Source organism: Ranitomeya imitator, chromosome 1, assembly GCF_032444005.1.
Source record: "Ranitomeya imitator isolate aRanImi1 chromosome 1, aRanImi1.pri, whole genome shotgun sequence".
Lineage (NCBI taxonomy): Eukaryota > Metazoa > Chordata > Amphibia > Anura > Dendrobatidae > Ranitomeya > Ranitomeya imitator.
Genome location: NC_091282.1, coordinates 523706665 through 523724129, shown reverse-complemented (window position 1 = coordinate 523724129; position 17465 = coordinate 523706665). Strand labels below are relative to the sequence as shown.

The 17465-nt window shown below is 41.2% G+C and overlaps 1 protein-coding gene across 1 annotated transcript in view; it reads right to left on the bottom strand.

Annotated features, from left to right (window-relative positions):
- GNG10 (G protein subunit gamma 10) overlaps positions 1-17465 on the bottom strand; it is a 65776-nt gene that overhangs the window by 26648 nt on the left and 21663 nt on the right. Inside the window, exon 2 of the mRNA XM_069766976.1 lies at positions 9363-9521. Within this exon, the coding sequence (XP_069623077.1) occupies positions 9396-9521 (126 nt within the window). The 3' untranslated portion in view covers positions 9363-9395. The remainder of the gene's footprint in view (positions 1-9362; positions 9522-17465) is intronic.

Genomic DNA, 17465 nt, shown 5'->3' with positions numbered 1-17465 from the left:
GTAAGACTCTAGACAAGACGGGGAATACCCAGAATGATACAGAGCACCAACACGACACTCCTAAAAAAAATATATATATATATCAACATAGATAGAATGATACCCCACACACCATATCAAACTATCACAGTCACCCTTGGTTAAAAAAAAAAAAAAAAAAGGTCTAGACGTAACACAATTCTATCTTCTAGGATATTCAGATATGGTTCTCTGATTGACAGAGCCTGCAGTTCACTAACTTTTCTTGCCATTGATATGGCTACAAGGAAAGCTGCCTTCAAGGAGATTTTTATTTAAATCCAATGAGGTTATTGGGTCAAAACAAGGTAGAGCTAGACCCTTGAGGACAATATTTAGGTCTCAAGGTGGGATTATGTTGGCCCTTTTTGGGTGAACCCGGGAAGCTGCGGTCATTAATCTTTTTATCCACCGATGAATTGCTAAATCCTGGTAAAAGAACTAAAGGCTGACGGCTGGACTTTGAGGATACTAGATTTTAAGCATCTTCCCAGACTATTCTGTAGGAAATCAAAAATTCTGGCTATGTCTGAATGAAACGAATCCGGAGAAACAGCCCCATGCCATGAGCAAAAGGTCTTCCATATTTTCCCATAGATGGTACTAGATATCTGTTTTCTGCTCTTCTGAAGGGTAGCTATGACCCTATCTGACACACCTTTTGCCTTTTAAGATGTTGACTTCAGAAACCAAGCAACTAGACACAGATTTTGCAGGGCTGGATGGAAAATTGGACCTTGCTGTAGAAGCTCACAGACCGGAGGGAAGATAAGAGGGTTCTCCGACCGCAGGTTGTTTAATGTCCCGAACCAGCTCCTCTATGGCCAGAAGGGTTCTATAAAAATTGTATTGACTCCCACCATCCTGATTCTCTGCACTGTTTTCGGTAGTACGGGAATCTGGGGGAAAGTGTAGGCCAACTTGAATTCCCAGAGATGGGTGAATGCGTTTACTGCAACACGTGTCATTTGGATCCAGGGAGAAGTATTGACCTACTTTTGCATTTTGCCGGTTTGCAAATAAGTTCACCTCTGGATGGCCCCATTTCCTGGTTATCATGTAAAAAATCTTGGTCTTCAGACTTCACTTGCCCAGGTATATTTATTTCCTGCTCAGGAAGTCTGCTTTTGTGTTGGCAGAGTCTCTTACATAGAGTGCAGATAGGGACAGAAGATGTTGATCTGCTCAAGAGAAGATTCTTGCCGAGACTGCTCTCACATTTCCATATTTCATACTTCCCTGGTGACAAAGGAGAGCCACTGTTGTCGAGTTGTCAGAATATATCCTGACATGTATCCTCTGGAGTAATTAAACTGCAGTTTTGAGGGTCTCTTCTACTGCTTTTAGCGCTCTGAATTTTGATGATTGAATGCTTATCTCTTGAGACCAGATCCTTTGAAAAGAAACTCGGGAGACCATTGCTCTCCATCCTCTTTTGCTGGCATCTGTCATTATAGTTGGATTGAATTTAATCCAGGCTACTCCTTTTGCTAGATTCTCTGGATTGAACCCCAGCCCAGGTGTAATGTGCTGCTGGAGTGCAGTATAGTGCAACCTCCACCAGAGGGTGCTGGTGAGGGAAGAGAGGTTGCACACAAAGCGCAGCAGCACAGGTGCCACAGGTAACGAAAGAGTAGTTAGACAAGCCGAATCCCAAACTGTCAGGAGTCGAAGTACCAAAGATAACAGCAAAACACGTAGTCGGGGACAAGCAAGAAGTCAGAGCCTACAGGGAACGTGGTAACCAAAATGTGAGACGTAAGACGAAGTCAGGATACAAGCCAGAGTCGAAGCCAGTCGGGGAGTGTGGTATCAGAGACGGAAAACAAGGGGCGAAGTCTAGAGATCAGGTCAACTCATACACGGGTACAGAAATCAGAGGCATAAGGAACACTAAGGTATACAGATCAGGGGCTCAAGCCAGGAAGCATGACCTATAGCTGACACTGGCCCGCAGGCTGCAGGACTGAAATAGCCCAGCCAGCTTCAAAATGAGGTAGGGGGATTAACTCCCGCATGACCAGTCAAGAGACAAGACAGCTGAAAACAAACTCAAGACTGGATCATGACACCAGAGAGGATTTTACTTAAAAGGGCAAATAAATTCTTCTGTTTTGAAATTTGGGGGATCTGTTCCAGCAGGACAAGATATAAAAGTTTGAAGAATTCTCATATGAGTTAGGGACCATGGTACTGCTTGGATACATGATGTCATGGTTCCCAGGACAGGCATTGCGAACCTTATGGAGACTGACTTCTGACTTCGCAGAGAAGACATTCTGAACCTTATTCGCATTTGCATGTCTTGGTAAAAAGGATGCCCATTCTTGAGAATCCAGAAGGAATCCCAGGAAAACTTTTCTGGTTGATCTAAGTCAACTTCTGGATATTGTCATGAACCAGGTACACCATCTTCTTTTTTATTTCAATTTCCCAAACATTTTATCTTGGACTGTTCGGGTCATCTCTTCTTCCTCAACTTCCTTTACATTTCTTACTACTGTCAGTGTTTCTCTATGTCCTCAAAAGAAAAATAATATTTTTGTCCCCTTGTTCAAAAGCTTTGAGTCGGGATTAATTTTTCTTACTCCAGCCAATCTTCAGGGATGGATGCATGGGCTTTTATGAATCTGAACTCTCCTCTAAAATTCTTTCTCTTTTTGGGCACAAGATGTAACAGAGAACCTAATTGAGCGAAAGTGGCTAGGGAAGTCTGAATTTCCTCATGTACAATCCCTAACAATCTCTTCTGTGCACTCCTGCCGTAATTGATTTTTATGGGAGCTTCTTATTACAAACGACACATTTACAGACCACAGACTTAGCTCTCGTTTTTGGTGTAGGATCCTTGTCCCCCTGAAATACAGGGAAGGAGGTGGTATGACCTCATACTACTCCCAAAATTGATGGGGAGTGAAGAGAAGATGCACCCTCCAAGGATATAAGGGATCAGTCCTACCTCAGGGTGTCCTCTTGTCAGGGTCATCTATAGCAGAGTAACCGTAACCCAGAATGGTAGGCATCCCTCTGATGCGACTCCTCCCCTTTCTGAAGAATCCCCCCATTAATTCCAATCTGGAGAAGGACTCCCTGAAAGCCATTGGCGTCCTCCTCCCATGATTCACTATTTTTCCAGCCCAGAGGGCTGAAATACAACATACGCTCCATGGTGGAATGCAACTGGAAGTGACAGCAATTGAAGAGGACCGGCATTCCGTGTCACTTCCGGGGAGCTCTCACTGCACATTGGCAAGGAAGGGAAGGAGCAGAGAGGCTGGGGGGCTACGGGAGGACCCCAGCCCACCTCTGATCAGCATTTTCCAGAGACGCAGAGAGACGCAGTGTCCCCAAGGGTTCATGTTCCTTGGGGACACAGGAATAGATGGAGAGGAGGAATGCAGCGTAATCAACCTCACTGTTTGGCAAAATCCAGCTTAGGATGGCTTAGGAGTTTGGTGATCTGAAGACAGTTTAGTGAAGGTGATCAGTGTTTATATAGTGAGCTATCAATCCAGATATTAGATTGATATTAGATTGAGTCCTTTTGTCAATGACCTGAACATTTTCATCAGCTTGAATCTCCAGATTTTTCTGTGTCCTTCTTAAAGGGACCTTTCAATATTAAAACTTTTAAATCTGTAATACTGTGTCCCAGTCCAGAGAAGTGCTTTTAAACAGGCATGGCCAGCTAATTACTTATAGTGTGCCTGTGTAGATTCATCTTCGTTTGTAGTTTTAGTTTAGTTTCCCCAATATAGGTTCCCTTTGGGCACCTTGTACACTGTATCATGTACACTACATTGGAGGATGTACATGTAAAGAAATCCATGATTCATGATTTGTGTTGGGTATGTGGACTGTATTTGTTAATATGTGGATACAAGTCCATCATTTTTACTGTTACAAGGGAGTGTGCCCGTCTCTGATGGTGATGGGAGGACCACATCTGACAAGAAGATTCCTTAACTTAGAGGGCTGTTTGTAGAAGATTACTAGTAAATCTGGGAATAATTCTTTCCGTCTGTGGTCCCTTTGGAATATAGGTTGAAGATCAGAACCAATTTTCCTTAGGATGCTCATGTGGGGGTTTTATGTGACCAAAATACACATATCTTTCCTCTGTTTATAGTCCAGGAAGCAGCTTCTTGGAATCCTTGCGGCTCTGTGGATCTCTTCATCTATTACCAATTGATGGTATCCTTTATGTAAGAATGTATTCCTCAGTGATAACAGGCGCAGTTCTCTATCTTTACTATCTGAATAGATTCGAATATACCTCAGATCTTGACTATAGATTATGGATTTTTGTGTTTGTCTTGGATGAAAGCTATTCCATCTAAGATATGCCAAATAGCACAACACATCCCACTGATGTTTGTATGATATTGCCTTTGATGTACTGTATATGATCGTGTCTAAGAAATATATTTGAGACTTTGAGAAGTCAAGGTTGAGCTTGATGGTTGGGTAGAACTTGATGAAGTTATTGTAGAAGGCAAACAGATCCTCTTTTAAGCCTGTCCAAATTATTATTATGGGCAGCACGGTGGCTCAGTGGTTATCACTGCAGCCTTGCAGTGCTGGGGACCTGGGTTCAAATCCCACAAAGGACAACATCTGCAAGAAGTTTGTATATTCTCCCCCTGTTTGCGTGGGTTTCCTCCGATGTGTCCGGTTTCATCTCACATTCCAAAGACATACTGAAAGGGAGTTTAGATTGTGAGCTCCATTGAGGACAGCAATCATAATGTATGTAAAGTGCTGCAGAATAGGATAGTACTATATAAAAAAGACTAAATAAATAATTAGCAGATCATTAATGTAGTGGAAGTATTCTAGAGGTTTAATAACACAAGATGATAAAAACTCCTCCTCTAGTTTAGTATCAAATCTCCATTAGACTAACTCCAGATCATCAAACACATACAGTGGGGCAAAAAAGTATTTAGTCAGTCAGCAATATTGCAAGTTCCACCACTTAAAAAGATGAGAGGCGTCTGTAATTTACATCATAGGTAGACCTCAACTATGGGAGACAAACTGAGAAAAAAAAAATCCAGAAAATCACATTGTCTGTTTTTTTATCATTTTATTTGCATATTATGGTGGAAAATAAGTATTTGGTCAGATACAAAATTTCATCTCAATACTTTGTAATATATCCTTTGTTGGCAATGACAGAGGTCAAACGTTTTCTGTAAGTCTTCACAAGGTTGCCACACACTGTTGTTGGTATGTTGGCCCATTCCTCCATGCAGACCTCCTCTAGAGCAGTGATGTTTTTGGCTTTTCGCTTGGCAACACGGACTTTCAACTCCCTCCAAAGGTTTTCTATAGGTTTGAGATCTGGAGACTGGCTAGGCCACTCCAGGACCTTGAAATGCTTCTTACGAAGCCACTCCTTCGTTGCCCTGGCGGTGTGCTTTGGATCATTGTCATGTTGAAAGACCCAGCCACGTTTCATCTTCAATGCCCTTGCTGATGGAAGGAGGTTTGCACTCAAAATCTCACGATACATGGCCCCATTCATTCTTTCATGTACCCGGATCAGTCGTCCTGGCCCCTTTGCAGAGAAACAGCCCCAAAGCATGATGTTTCCACCACCATGCTTTACAGTAGGTATGGTGTTTGATGGATGCAACTCAGTATTCTTTTTCCTCCAAACACGACAAGTTGTGTTTCTACCAAACAGTTCCAGTTTGGTTTCATCAGACCATAGGACATTCTCCCAAAACTCCTCTGGATCATCCAAATGCTCTCTAGCAAACTTCTGACGGGCCCAGACATGTACTGGCTTAAGCAGTGGGACACGTCTGGCACTGCAGGATCTGAGTCCATGGTGGCGTAGTGTGTTACTTATGGTAGGCCTTGTTACATTGGTCCCAGCTCTCTGCAGTTCATTCACTAGGTCCCCCCGCGTGGTTCTGCGATTTTTGCTCACCGTTCTTGTGATCATTCTGACCCCACGGGGTGGGATTTTGCGTGGAGCCCCAGATCGAGGGAGATTATCAGTGGTCTTGTATGTCTTCCATTTTCTAATTATTGCTCCCACTGTTGATTTCTTCACTCCAAGCTGGTTGGCTATTGCAGATTCAGTCTTCCCAGCCTGGTGCAGGGCTACAATTTTGTTTCTGGTGTCCTTTGACAGCTCTTTGGTCTTCACCATAGTGGAGTTTGGAGTCAGACTGTTTGAGGGTGTGCACAGGTGTCTTTTTATACTGATAACAAGTTTAAACAGGTGCCATTACTACAGGTAATGAGTGGAGGAAAGAGGAGACTCTTAAAGAAGAAGTTACAGGTCTGTGAGAGCCAGAAATCTTGATTGTTTGTTTCTGACCAAATACTTATTTTCCACCATAATATGCAAATAAAATGTTAAAAAAACAGACAATGTGATTTTCTGGATTTTTTTTTCTCAGTTTGTCTCCCATAGTTGAGGTCTACCTATGATGTAAATTACAGACGCCTCTCATCTTTTTAAGTGGTGGAACTTGCACTATTGCTGACTGACTAAATACTTTTTTGCCCCACTGTAAGTCATCACTCCCACCACCTCTCCATTTGTAACAAAAACCCATTCATTTTACAACCTTACTCTATCTTTACAAGGCAAATGTCCTGTTGTAACATATCTTAAAAGGACAAAAACGCCAAGTCTGCAGTCACTCTGTCACTGCAGACTTGTGAATCCTCACAGCGCATGTGACCGCATATATGCAATATGCACACTCCTGGAAATAATCCAACAAGACAGTTTCCGGAGCACCCAATGCAAGTGTATTGTGTGAAGCCGGAAACAGTCTAGCCAGGAATATGCATATCACACACTTGTGGCCACGCAACCGTCGTTCCCGTAGCTGACACCGGGGAATCCTCACAGTGCTCAAGGCGTGCGCTGATAGGATTCAAAAGTCTACAGTCACAGACTGCAGACTGTCGTTTTAGATCAGACAACCGCTTTAAATGTTGTGCTCTTGTCTCATTTATTTATAAACTTGCCTTATCAAGAAGCCTCCATGTTCTGAAAGCTTGCCATCTTATATTTTTCAAGGTAATTTATTCCAAATTCAAAGCACACTTATCCATCATGGCTACCACAGCATTCTGCAACAACAAGCCATTCCACGTGGTTTGCAACTAGTGGGACGATCATTTGTATTGCAACAGGACAATAACATATCACACATCTCAAAGCAATGTAAGGGCTATGTGATCAAGGATAGGGATAAAGTGCTGCGTTAGATGAAATGACCTCCACAATCCCACAGTCTCCACCCAAGTGGTTGGGGATCAGTTGGCTTGCACAAGTTCTCTGCACTTCCAGTAACTCCTTCAAAGCTGTTGAAAAGTCTTTCAAGGTGACCTGATGAAGCTGCTTATGTGAATTTCAAAGAGTTTAAAGCTGTCATCAGAATAAAAGGGAATCTTTGGGAAATAACACACATTCTCACTTTGTTTCATATGTGTTTCTTTACTCCGTGTTTCCATAAGTGTTCCATTTTGATTTTAAGTCCTTCAGACTGAATCTACAAATTTAATAATCCTAAACTGCATACAGTAATGGCACACAAAAAAGGGGTAAATATTGTGTACAGTACCAGAAGTTTCTATACACTATATAAAAATACACATATGCATGTTTTTTCTCAATATCTGAAATTAAATCAGAATAAGCCTTCCACAAGCTTCTCACAATAGTTGGTTGGAATCTGGGCCCATTCGTCCAGATAAAACTGGTGTAACTGATCCAGGTTTGTAGGTCGCCTTGCTCGCACCTGCCTTTTCAGCTTTGCCCATACATTTTCAATAGGATTGAGATCAGGGCTTTGTGATGGCCACTGCAAAACATTGACTTTGTAAGCGTTAAGCCACTTTGTTACTATTTTTGCAGTGTGCTTCGGGTCATTGTCCATTTGGAAGACCCATTTCCTCCCAAGCTTTAACTTCCTGGCTAATGTCTTGAGATGTTGCTCCAGTATTGCCACATAATCTTCTTTTCTCATTATGCCATCTACTTTGTGAAGTGCACCAGTCTTTCCTGCAGCAAAACAACCCCACAACATGATGCGGCCACCCCCATGTTTCACAGTTGGGATGGTGTTCTTAGGCTTCCAAGCATCTCCCTTTTTCCTCCATACGTAACCATGGTTGTTATACTCAAAAAGTTCAATTTTAGTTTCATTAGACCACAGGACATGTCTCCAAAAATTAAGGTCTTTGTTCCTGTGCGCATTTGCAAGCATTTATCTGGCTTTTTTATGTTTCTTTTGGAGTAATGGCTTCTTCCAGGCAGAGTGGCCTTTCAGTCCATGTTGATACAGTACTCGTTTCGCTGTGGCTATTGACACAATCTTACCAGCTTCCGCCATCATCTTCACAAGGTCTTTTGCTTTTGTCCTTGGGTTGATATGCACATGTTGGACCAAGGCACGTTCATCTCTGGGACACAGAACCCATCTCCTTCCTGAGCGGTATGATGGCTGGACATTCCCATCTTGTTTGTACTTGCGTATAATTGTCTGTACAGATGAACGAGGCATCTTCAGGTATCCTTGTACCCAAGGATGAGCCAGACTTATGCAAGTCCACAATTCTCTTCCTGATATCTTGGCTGATTTCTTTAGACTTTCCCATGATGCTACAGAAAGAAGCAGTGTGTTTCAGGTGTGCATTAAAATACATCCACAGGTGTGTCTCTAATTAACTCAGATGTTGCCAAAAAAAACTATCAGAAGCTTCCAAACACATAATATCATGATATGGTCAGTCCAGAATTGTTTAAAGGCATAATGTTAGTGGACTTTTGACTTTGCAGTAAGTAATAAAAATGCCTTAAAACATTCTCTCTCCCTCATTATTCTGGCATTTGGCAAATATTAATAATTATGGTAATCCTAATTAACTTAAAACGGGAAAGGTTTATTCTGATTTCATGTCACATACTGAGAAAAACATGCATATATAGTATATGTAAACTTCTGGTTTCAACTGTATATAATCAAGATGGTGGGGCCCGGTCCAAATCTTGCACAGTTTTCACAAGTTGTACTGTGTTACCAAAGATTTTAGTGGCACCATATTTGTATAAATAAAGGAATCTATGTAAATCCTTTCTACTATGACTGGGCAGGAAATTTTCAGTAGTATTATGGATCAAATCAATGATAGAAAACTGATGTATGCAGCAGTGCAACTTGAACATCCTTTGCCATAATGCAAGATGTGTAGTGGGTCTTTGTGTCTCGCTTTCTGGTAGAAGGACATTCTGCATGGTTTGGATGTGACTATTACTTCTGCATTGCCCCTGATAGTGGTCACTGTCAGCAGTTTTATGTTATACTTACATCAATCAGTGATCAAGCATGTCAACTGCTGTCTTACAAGAGTGAACATGACCTAGGCTCACGGAATGGATTACTCCCTGCGGGCATCCCAACTAGCAGAGCATCCTTACAGGCATTCTGCATACAATACTGTTGAAGCTCCGCTGCTGCTTGAGAAACCTGCAAGAAAAGGCCAAAAATATAATAAACGGATGGGAACTTCTCCTACAGACAACGAATTGTGATGCTCACTAAAACTGGAAGGACTGTTAAGGACTTGATATACATAGCCAGCATATAAGAGAAGTTGATCACTTTCCTGCAAGTATCACAAGTGAAAAGGTTAATTTAGATCCAGGCCATTAAAAGACCATTAATTGGCTATAAACAAGAAGATTGATGGTCACTTACTTGCTTATTTAGGCAGACGGAAGAAACATTCTATGGGCCAAGAATGATTAATAAAACAATCGTTCTGTATACAAAATTATGTAATTGGAAACATATCTCCTGTTCACAACTATAACAATTTTTAAGTAGGATTTAAAAAAAAAAAAAAAATTGCATCTGTTTAACGATTGTTTTGCTTGTTCATCGGATGGTTGCCTGTTGGGCTAGATAGACCGCTCACTCCCTGATTATTGGCTCATTTAAATGGGCCAATACAAAGATTTTAAGATTTTTTTTTAAAAAGTCACTAAATATGTAAACTGGATACACAACAGAAAATGGTCCTCACGGCGCTTTCATTCCCAGTAAATGCATTTCTGCAGAATTATAGTCTTATACGGGTGGTAGTTAGACTTTCTCAGTAAAATACTGCAGGTTTCCCACAAGCTAATATTATACTTTCCAGGAGTAATTGCTTCCTTGTGGTTAAAATAGATTATGGGAACTCGCTTAGTGAAAGGCTGAGCTTCACAATCTCAAAACTAACTATTAAATTCTAATCACACACTATTCTGATGTTTAAAGGGAACTCACAATTAGCTATCTTAGTGAAGTTGGGGCCGTCTAAGGCTTGTTATAATCTTTCCAATAATGTCCAGGGTGTAGCTTTTTAAGGAGAAAATGATGTTATTATCACATTACAATAACGTAGATTCCAGCTCACCATTGACGTTGATCCAATCCACTCGGAGCTTGGACAACGGCTCTGCCACAGCCCAGATAAACAATAAATGTAGAAATAGGCCAGATTCACAAACAGATTCTTCTTTATTTAGATTAAACCCATACACAGGACATATGTGCTGGATTTCATCTAAGTAAAGAAGAATCTGTTTGTGAAACATAATCACATTACACCACTTCTTTCCCCGTCATATGGGTGGGGTGCAGCACTGAGGAGTCACATTATTCCAATAATATCCAGTGCCCAGGTGATTGATGTCATGCTTAGCCCTGTGGTTGTGTGGCGTGGGCTACAATATTGCTTCCCTTCACTGCTGCCTGGAAATTACACCCGGTATGTAGTTGAAAATGTAACAACAAGCCCCTGACAACCCTACCTTTATATTTACTTTTCTGAAAATGACAATTAATGGAGTAGCAAGAGATCACCCCTGTCAACAAGCCACTTCCAACTGAAAAAACATTTTCTCATGTGCTGTGTCTTTCAATTGGAGGAGGATGATGGATGGGTTCTGGTCACATGCTCCTCCATAACCTGTCATTTTAAGGACAGGAGAGCGGTGGAGTTGATGAGAAAGGCAGCAATAAAAAGTACAGTAGGAGAACCTGTAATACTTACAGAGTTGGGAAGATAAGTATTTGATACATTGCCGATTTTGCAAGTTTTCCCACCTACAAAGAATTGAGAGGTCTGTAATTCTTATCGTAGGTACACTTCAAATGCGAGAGACAGAATCTTAAAATAACAACCAGAAAATCACATTGTATGACTTTTACATAATTAAATTGCTTTTTATTGCATGAAATAAGTATTTGATACAATACAAAAATAGGACTTAATATTTGGTACAGAAACATTTGTTTACAATTACAGAGGTGGGCAATATTGAGTTTCAGCAACCTCCAAAGGCTAGGCCACTCCAGGACCTTGAAATACTTTTTAGGGAGCCACTCCTTAGTTGCCCTGACTGTGTGTTTCAGGTCACTTTCATGTTGGAAACCCAGCCACAACCCATCTTCAATGCTTTTATTGAGGAAAGGAGGTTGTTGGCCAAAATCTCGCCATACATGACTCCATCCTCCCTTAATACGGTGCATTTGTCCTGTCCCCTTTGGGTCATTCCATGGTAGCTTACGTTACAACACAATACAGTAAATTACGTTACAACGATGATGGTAACTTACCTTACAATATGTTTAATCCATTTGATGGTAAATTACTGTAACGTAAGTTACCATCAGCTTAGTAACGTAAGTTACTATACTGTGTGGTAACGTAAGTTATCTATACTTCTTGTAAAAAAAACTGTTGCTTTTAACTAGAGTAGTTAAAATAAATTTTTTAAAGTTGCTGGGACTATGGTGTTTTAAAACAATAAAAATAGTGTTTCTCCCGTTTACCAGAACAGAAAATTGGCAGACTCATGAAGGACAATTGCCTTTCCTTTTTTTGTAGCGTAAGTTACCAAGTAATAACACTGTATTTCGCATTTAATTTTATTGTTGAAAAATCAAACTGTGTTGAAATCTATTAAGAATAGTTTAATGTACAATACAGTATACATTCACTCCTTTTTGTGCCTGCCTTCAAAGAACAGTCTGTAGCCAGTTTTTGGCTTGTGAATGTAACGTAAGTTACCATGGAATAACCCCTAGTTGCAGAAAAGCACCCCCAAAGTATGAAGTTCCCGCCACCATGCTTCATGGTTGGGACGGTGTTCTTGGGGTTGCATTCATCCTTCTTAAACACGGTGAGTTAAATTGATAACAAAAAGTTTTATTTTGATCTCCTCTGACCACATGACCTTCTGCCATGCCTCCTCTGGATAATACAGGTGATCACTGGTGAACTTCAAATGGGCCTGGTCATGTGCTGGCATGAGCAGGTCTTCCCGTATAGTTTTGGGCTGACTGCTGGCCTTTCTCAATCATCTTGCATGGAGCCACAAACTAACGAAGATTGACAGTCTTGTGATGCTTGTGTTTCTTTCATTTTCTAATAATTAAGCCAACAGTTATTGCCTTCTCACCAGGATGCTTGCCTAGTGTCCTGTAGTTCATCTCAGCTTTGTGCAGGTCTACAATTTTGTCCCCAAGGTCCTTACACAGCTCTTTGATCTTGGCCATGGTGAAGAGGTTGAAGTGTGATTGATTGTGTAGACAGGTGTCTTTTATACAGGTAACGACTTCAAACAGGTGCAAATAATACAGGCACTGAGTGTAGAGTAGGAGGCTTCTTAAAGAAAACTTAAACAGTCTATGTCAGCCAGAATTCTTGCTGGTTGGTAGGTGATCAAATACTTATTTCATGCAATAAACTGCAATTTAATTATTTAAAAATCATGTAATGTGATTTTATGTTTTTATTTTTAGATCCTGTCTCTTACAGTTGAAGTGTACCTACGATAAAGATTACAGACCTCTCCTTTCTTTGTAGTTGAGAAAACTTGCAAAAATCAGCAGAGTATCAAATACTTATTTTCCCCACTGTATATTACTAAGTACCACAAAATCCTATCCCTACTAGGGATGATCAAATAGCTTCGGATAAGTGTTTATCCGAATAGTTATAGCGCTTCCCGAATTGCTGCCTCGGTAACCTGGAGCGCTTCCGATGATCAGTTGTTCGGAGCCACGGCTGTGTAACAGTCACGACACATGCATGGAGAACCCAACAAACAGGCTCTCCATGCATGTGTTGTGACTGTCACGCAGCCGCGACATATGCAGCCGCGGCTCCGAACAGCTGACCATCGTGAGCGCTCCAGGTTACCGAGGCAGCAATTTGGGAAGCGCTAAACTATTAGCTATTAACTATTAGGAAGCGCTATAACTATTCGGATAAGCACTTATCTGAAGCTATTCGATCATTCCTAATCCCTACACATTTGCAAGTTAAACAAAGTAGACAACCCCTTTAAAGGGGTATTCTTCCAGTGATTCCAAGAATAGGGCTCGGCATCCTAAAAAAAGGTCAGTCTTGAATGAGAGGTGAGCATGTTCAGCCTCCATCCAATCATCATCTTTGGAACTGCCAAATACAGCGCTTTACTATTTTTGCCAGTCCTGTAGACAATATATGGAGAGGACAAACACCTCTACTCCATTACAATTGGGGCTTTGTCCTGTTGTTGGAATTCAGAGCCCCATTCTCAAGATTGCTGGGGGTCACAGCAGTTGAACCCTTAGTGATCAGTAGGTTATGCCCTATTCAATTAGCTGATTAATGGGAATATGTCAGCAGGTTTTTGCTGGGTAATCTGAGGACAGCATGAGGTTGGGGTTAAAACACAGAATTCAAGGATGTGTAACATGTCAAGTTGTGTGCTGTTGTTTATTTACAGTGACGGTTTTATCACCTTGAGATTATCCTTGCTGTGACTAGCTGGCCAGCTCTTGCAAGCTTGACTCCGCTCCCTCCTGTAATAGGCACCTCAAGGTTAGAGACATTGTATATGCACAGCCTGGTGTAGGTGGGGTTAGCTTTTTCAGCTCTGCTTCATTCTAAATCTAAAAGCTCTGATTGCGTCAGAACGGCTGCACCCAGTAATCTAAGTGATACATCGTTGGATTCAGCTTCTCTTTACCTACATTATGCTGCTCTCAGATGAGGTAGCAAAAAACTGCTGACAGATTCCCTTTAATTGTGGTGGTTTCGGGAGCACCCTTTTGATATTAGTGACCTATCAGTATTAAAGTCCTGAAAAACTTTATTATTTCTCATTCCGTTTATATCCACTTCTAGATTTGGTTACAAAAAGTGCATCAAAACCTTCAGAGGCATTTCCCCAAAAACTGGAGTTTGTTTCTTTAACAAACTGAGCCGTTCAGCAGTTGTCTGTACATAACAATACAGCAGTGCCACCCTCTTGGTCTTCCACCCACCTACCAAGCTGCAGTGCCAATCACACTGGCATGGAGCAGTGCCGACACTATTTCTGAGCTCTCCCACGCACTGCAGATCCAGACGGGAAATCAGTGTTTACTTAGCAATGCTGGAAGTGTGCAAGGAAATACACAGAGCAGAAAGCATTCATGTGCAATAGTTGTTTGTGGTGACCTGCTCGGTGCACAGCATTTACGCTTCACTTTATATGTCCAATGTTTCTAATTATAGTTTCACGCAGGAAACATTTTATCCAATGGGAACAGTTCTTCATTCCTGTAATAATGCCATCAATTTTGCAGTGTTCTCCACCTTGCGATTTAATTGTTTTTTAAACACCCCGAGCCAAATATATTAGAGTGAGGTACGTGGGAAAACTGCAATATTGGAAAGCCAAATTCATACAAAGAGGGAAAGACACATCATAAAGGTAACCCTATTGGGCTTATGGGGGAGAGGCGCGGCCAAGGTTGGCGCCATTCTATCTTTCCACAGACAATGTAAACTGGTACAAGACGTACCCCCTTACAGACACCACCATTGTATTACAAGTGTTGGTAGAAAGGTTGTTAGAAATATAAGACAGACATAAAGAACACAATGGTAACAAAAGAATGGTGCTCAGTTTAGTTTCCACTGTATAGATATGCACCATGTCCTCCACTTCGACAACAATGCTTTTTATTTTTCCATTGGGTCTAAAATATATACGGTAATATTTTGAAAATGTTGTGATAAAACATGATTTGTGTATCCAGCTTCTATGCACCCCTATAGGTTCCAATGTTATTCCTACTGATCCAATGAAGTGACCAGTTTAGCCTGAGCAGGTTGGGTTGAGCTGGCCGTAGAACTAAAGATATTTATCAGATCCAGATAAATTTTGTAAAATCTGATGACAATCTGATGTCTTTGGTGATCAGTCACACAAGATTAGCAGCAGATACTCCTTAGGTTCGGTGGATCTGCCAATGATCTGTAAATAAATGTCATGTCTATGGCCATATACCCTGCCTCACTCATCAATCCCCTCTATTTTTTGCTCACCTACAGGCAGTAGAGGAGTCCAGACTAGTACTTTGTACTAATAACCTTACTTTGAGATACAGTACAGACCAAAAGTTTGGATACACCTTCTCATTTAAAGATTTTTCTGTATTTTCATGACTATGAAAATTGTACATTCACACTGAAGGCATCAAAACTATGAATTAACACATGTGGAATTATATACGTACTTAACAAAAAAGTGTGAAACAACTGAAAACATGTCTTATATTCTAGGTTCTTCAAATGATGCTTAGCACTTGTAGGCCCTTTTGCCTTCACTCTGCGGTCCAGCTCACCCCAAACCATCTCGATTGGGTTAAGGTCTGATGACTGTGGAGGTCAGGTCATCTGGCGTAGCACCCCATTACTCTCCTTCTTGGACAGATAGCCCTTACACAGCCTGGAGGTGTGTTTGGGGACATTGTCCTATTGAAAAATAAATGATGGTCCAACTAAACGAAAACCGGATGGAATAGCATGTCGCTGCAAGATGCTGTGGTAGCCATGCTGGTTCAGTATGCCTTCAATTTTGAATAAATCCCCAACAGTGTCACCAGCAAAGCACCCCCACACCATCACACCTCCTCCTCCATGCTTCTCGGTGGGAACCAGGCATGTAGAGTCCATCCGTTCACCTTTTCTGCATTGCACAAAGAAACGGTGGTTGGAACCAAAGATCTCAAATTTGGACTCATCAGACCAGAGCACAGATTTCAACTGGTCTAATGTCCATTGTGTTCTGTAGCCCAAACAAGTCTCTTCTGCTTGTTGCCTGTCCTTAGCAGTTGTTTCATAGCAGCTATTTTACTATGAAGGCTTGCTGCACAAAGTCTCCTCTTAGCAGTTGTTGGAGAGATGTGTCTGCTGCTAGAACTCTGTGTGGCACTGACCTGGTCTCTAATCTGAGCTGCTGTTAACCTGCGATTTCTGAGGCTGGTGACTCGGATAAACTTATCCTCAGAAGGAGAGGTGACTCTTGGTCTTCCTTTCCTGGGGCGGTCCTCAAGTAAGACAGTTTCTTTGTAGCGCTTGATGGTTTTTGCCACTGCACTTGGAGACACTTTCAAAGTTTGCCCAATTTTTCGGACTGACTGACCTTCGTTTCTTAAAGTAATGATGGCTACTCGTTTATCTTTACTTAGCTGCTTTTTTCTTGCCATAATACAAATTCTAACAGTCTATTCAGTAGGACTATCAGCTGTGTATCCACCAGACTTCTGCTCAACACAACTGATGGTCCCAACCCCATTTATAAGGCAAGAAATCCCACTTATTCAACCTGACAGGGCACACCTGTGAAGTGAAAACCATTCCCGGTGACAACCTCTTGAAGCTCATCAAGAGAATGCCAAGAGTGTACAAAGCAGTCATCAAAGCAAAAGGTGGCTACTTTGAAGAACCTAGAATATAAGACATAATTTCAGTTGTTTCACACTTTTTTGTTAAGTATATAATTCCACATGTGTTCATTTATAGTTTTGATGCCTCCAGTGTGAATTTACAATTTTCATAGTCATGAAAATACAGACAAATCTTTAAATGAGAAGGTGTGTCCAAACTTTTGGTCTTTACTGTATATCACATAAAATCTCAATAAATCTCAACACTTGTAAGTTTGTGGTTCTAACATGAAAATATGTGTAAAATTTAACGGGGCATGAACACTTTAAGGCACTGTATATACATACTTACATGCAAACAAAGAATGAAGACTCACAGCGCTCTCATTTCAAAGAAGTGAAAAATTGTATTTATTCTAAGACCATGTATACATGCGGCTATCAAGTCATTGCAGGAGCGGAAGCTTTGTGTACCCAGGCTTGGAATATAAATAGTTTTTTCACTTCAGCCCAAACAAGTCTCTTCTGCTTGTTGCCTGTCCTTAACAGTGATTTCCTAGCAGCTATTTTACCATGAAGGCCTGCTGCACAATGAGAAGGTCATCAATATAGTAGCAGCAGCTGGATGTAGACAGAATAGGGACCGGAGCACCGCAATTCCATCACATTGTTTAGTGACTGGAGTTGGGTACATCGGCCATACCCATCAGCTGA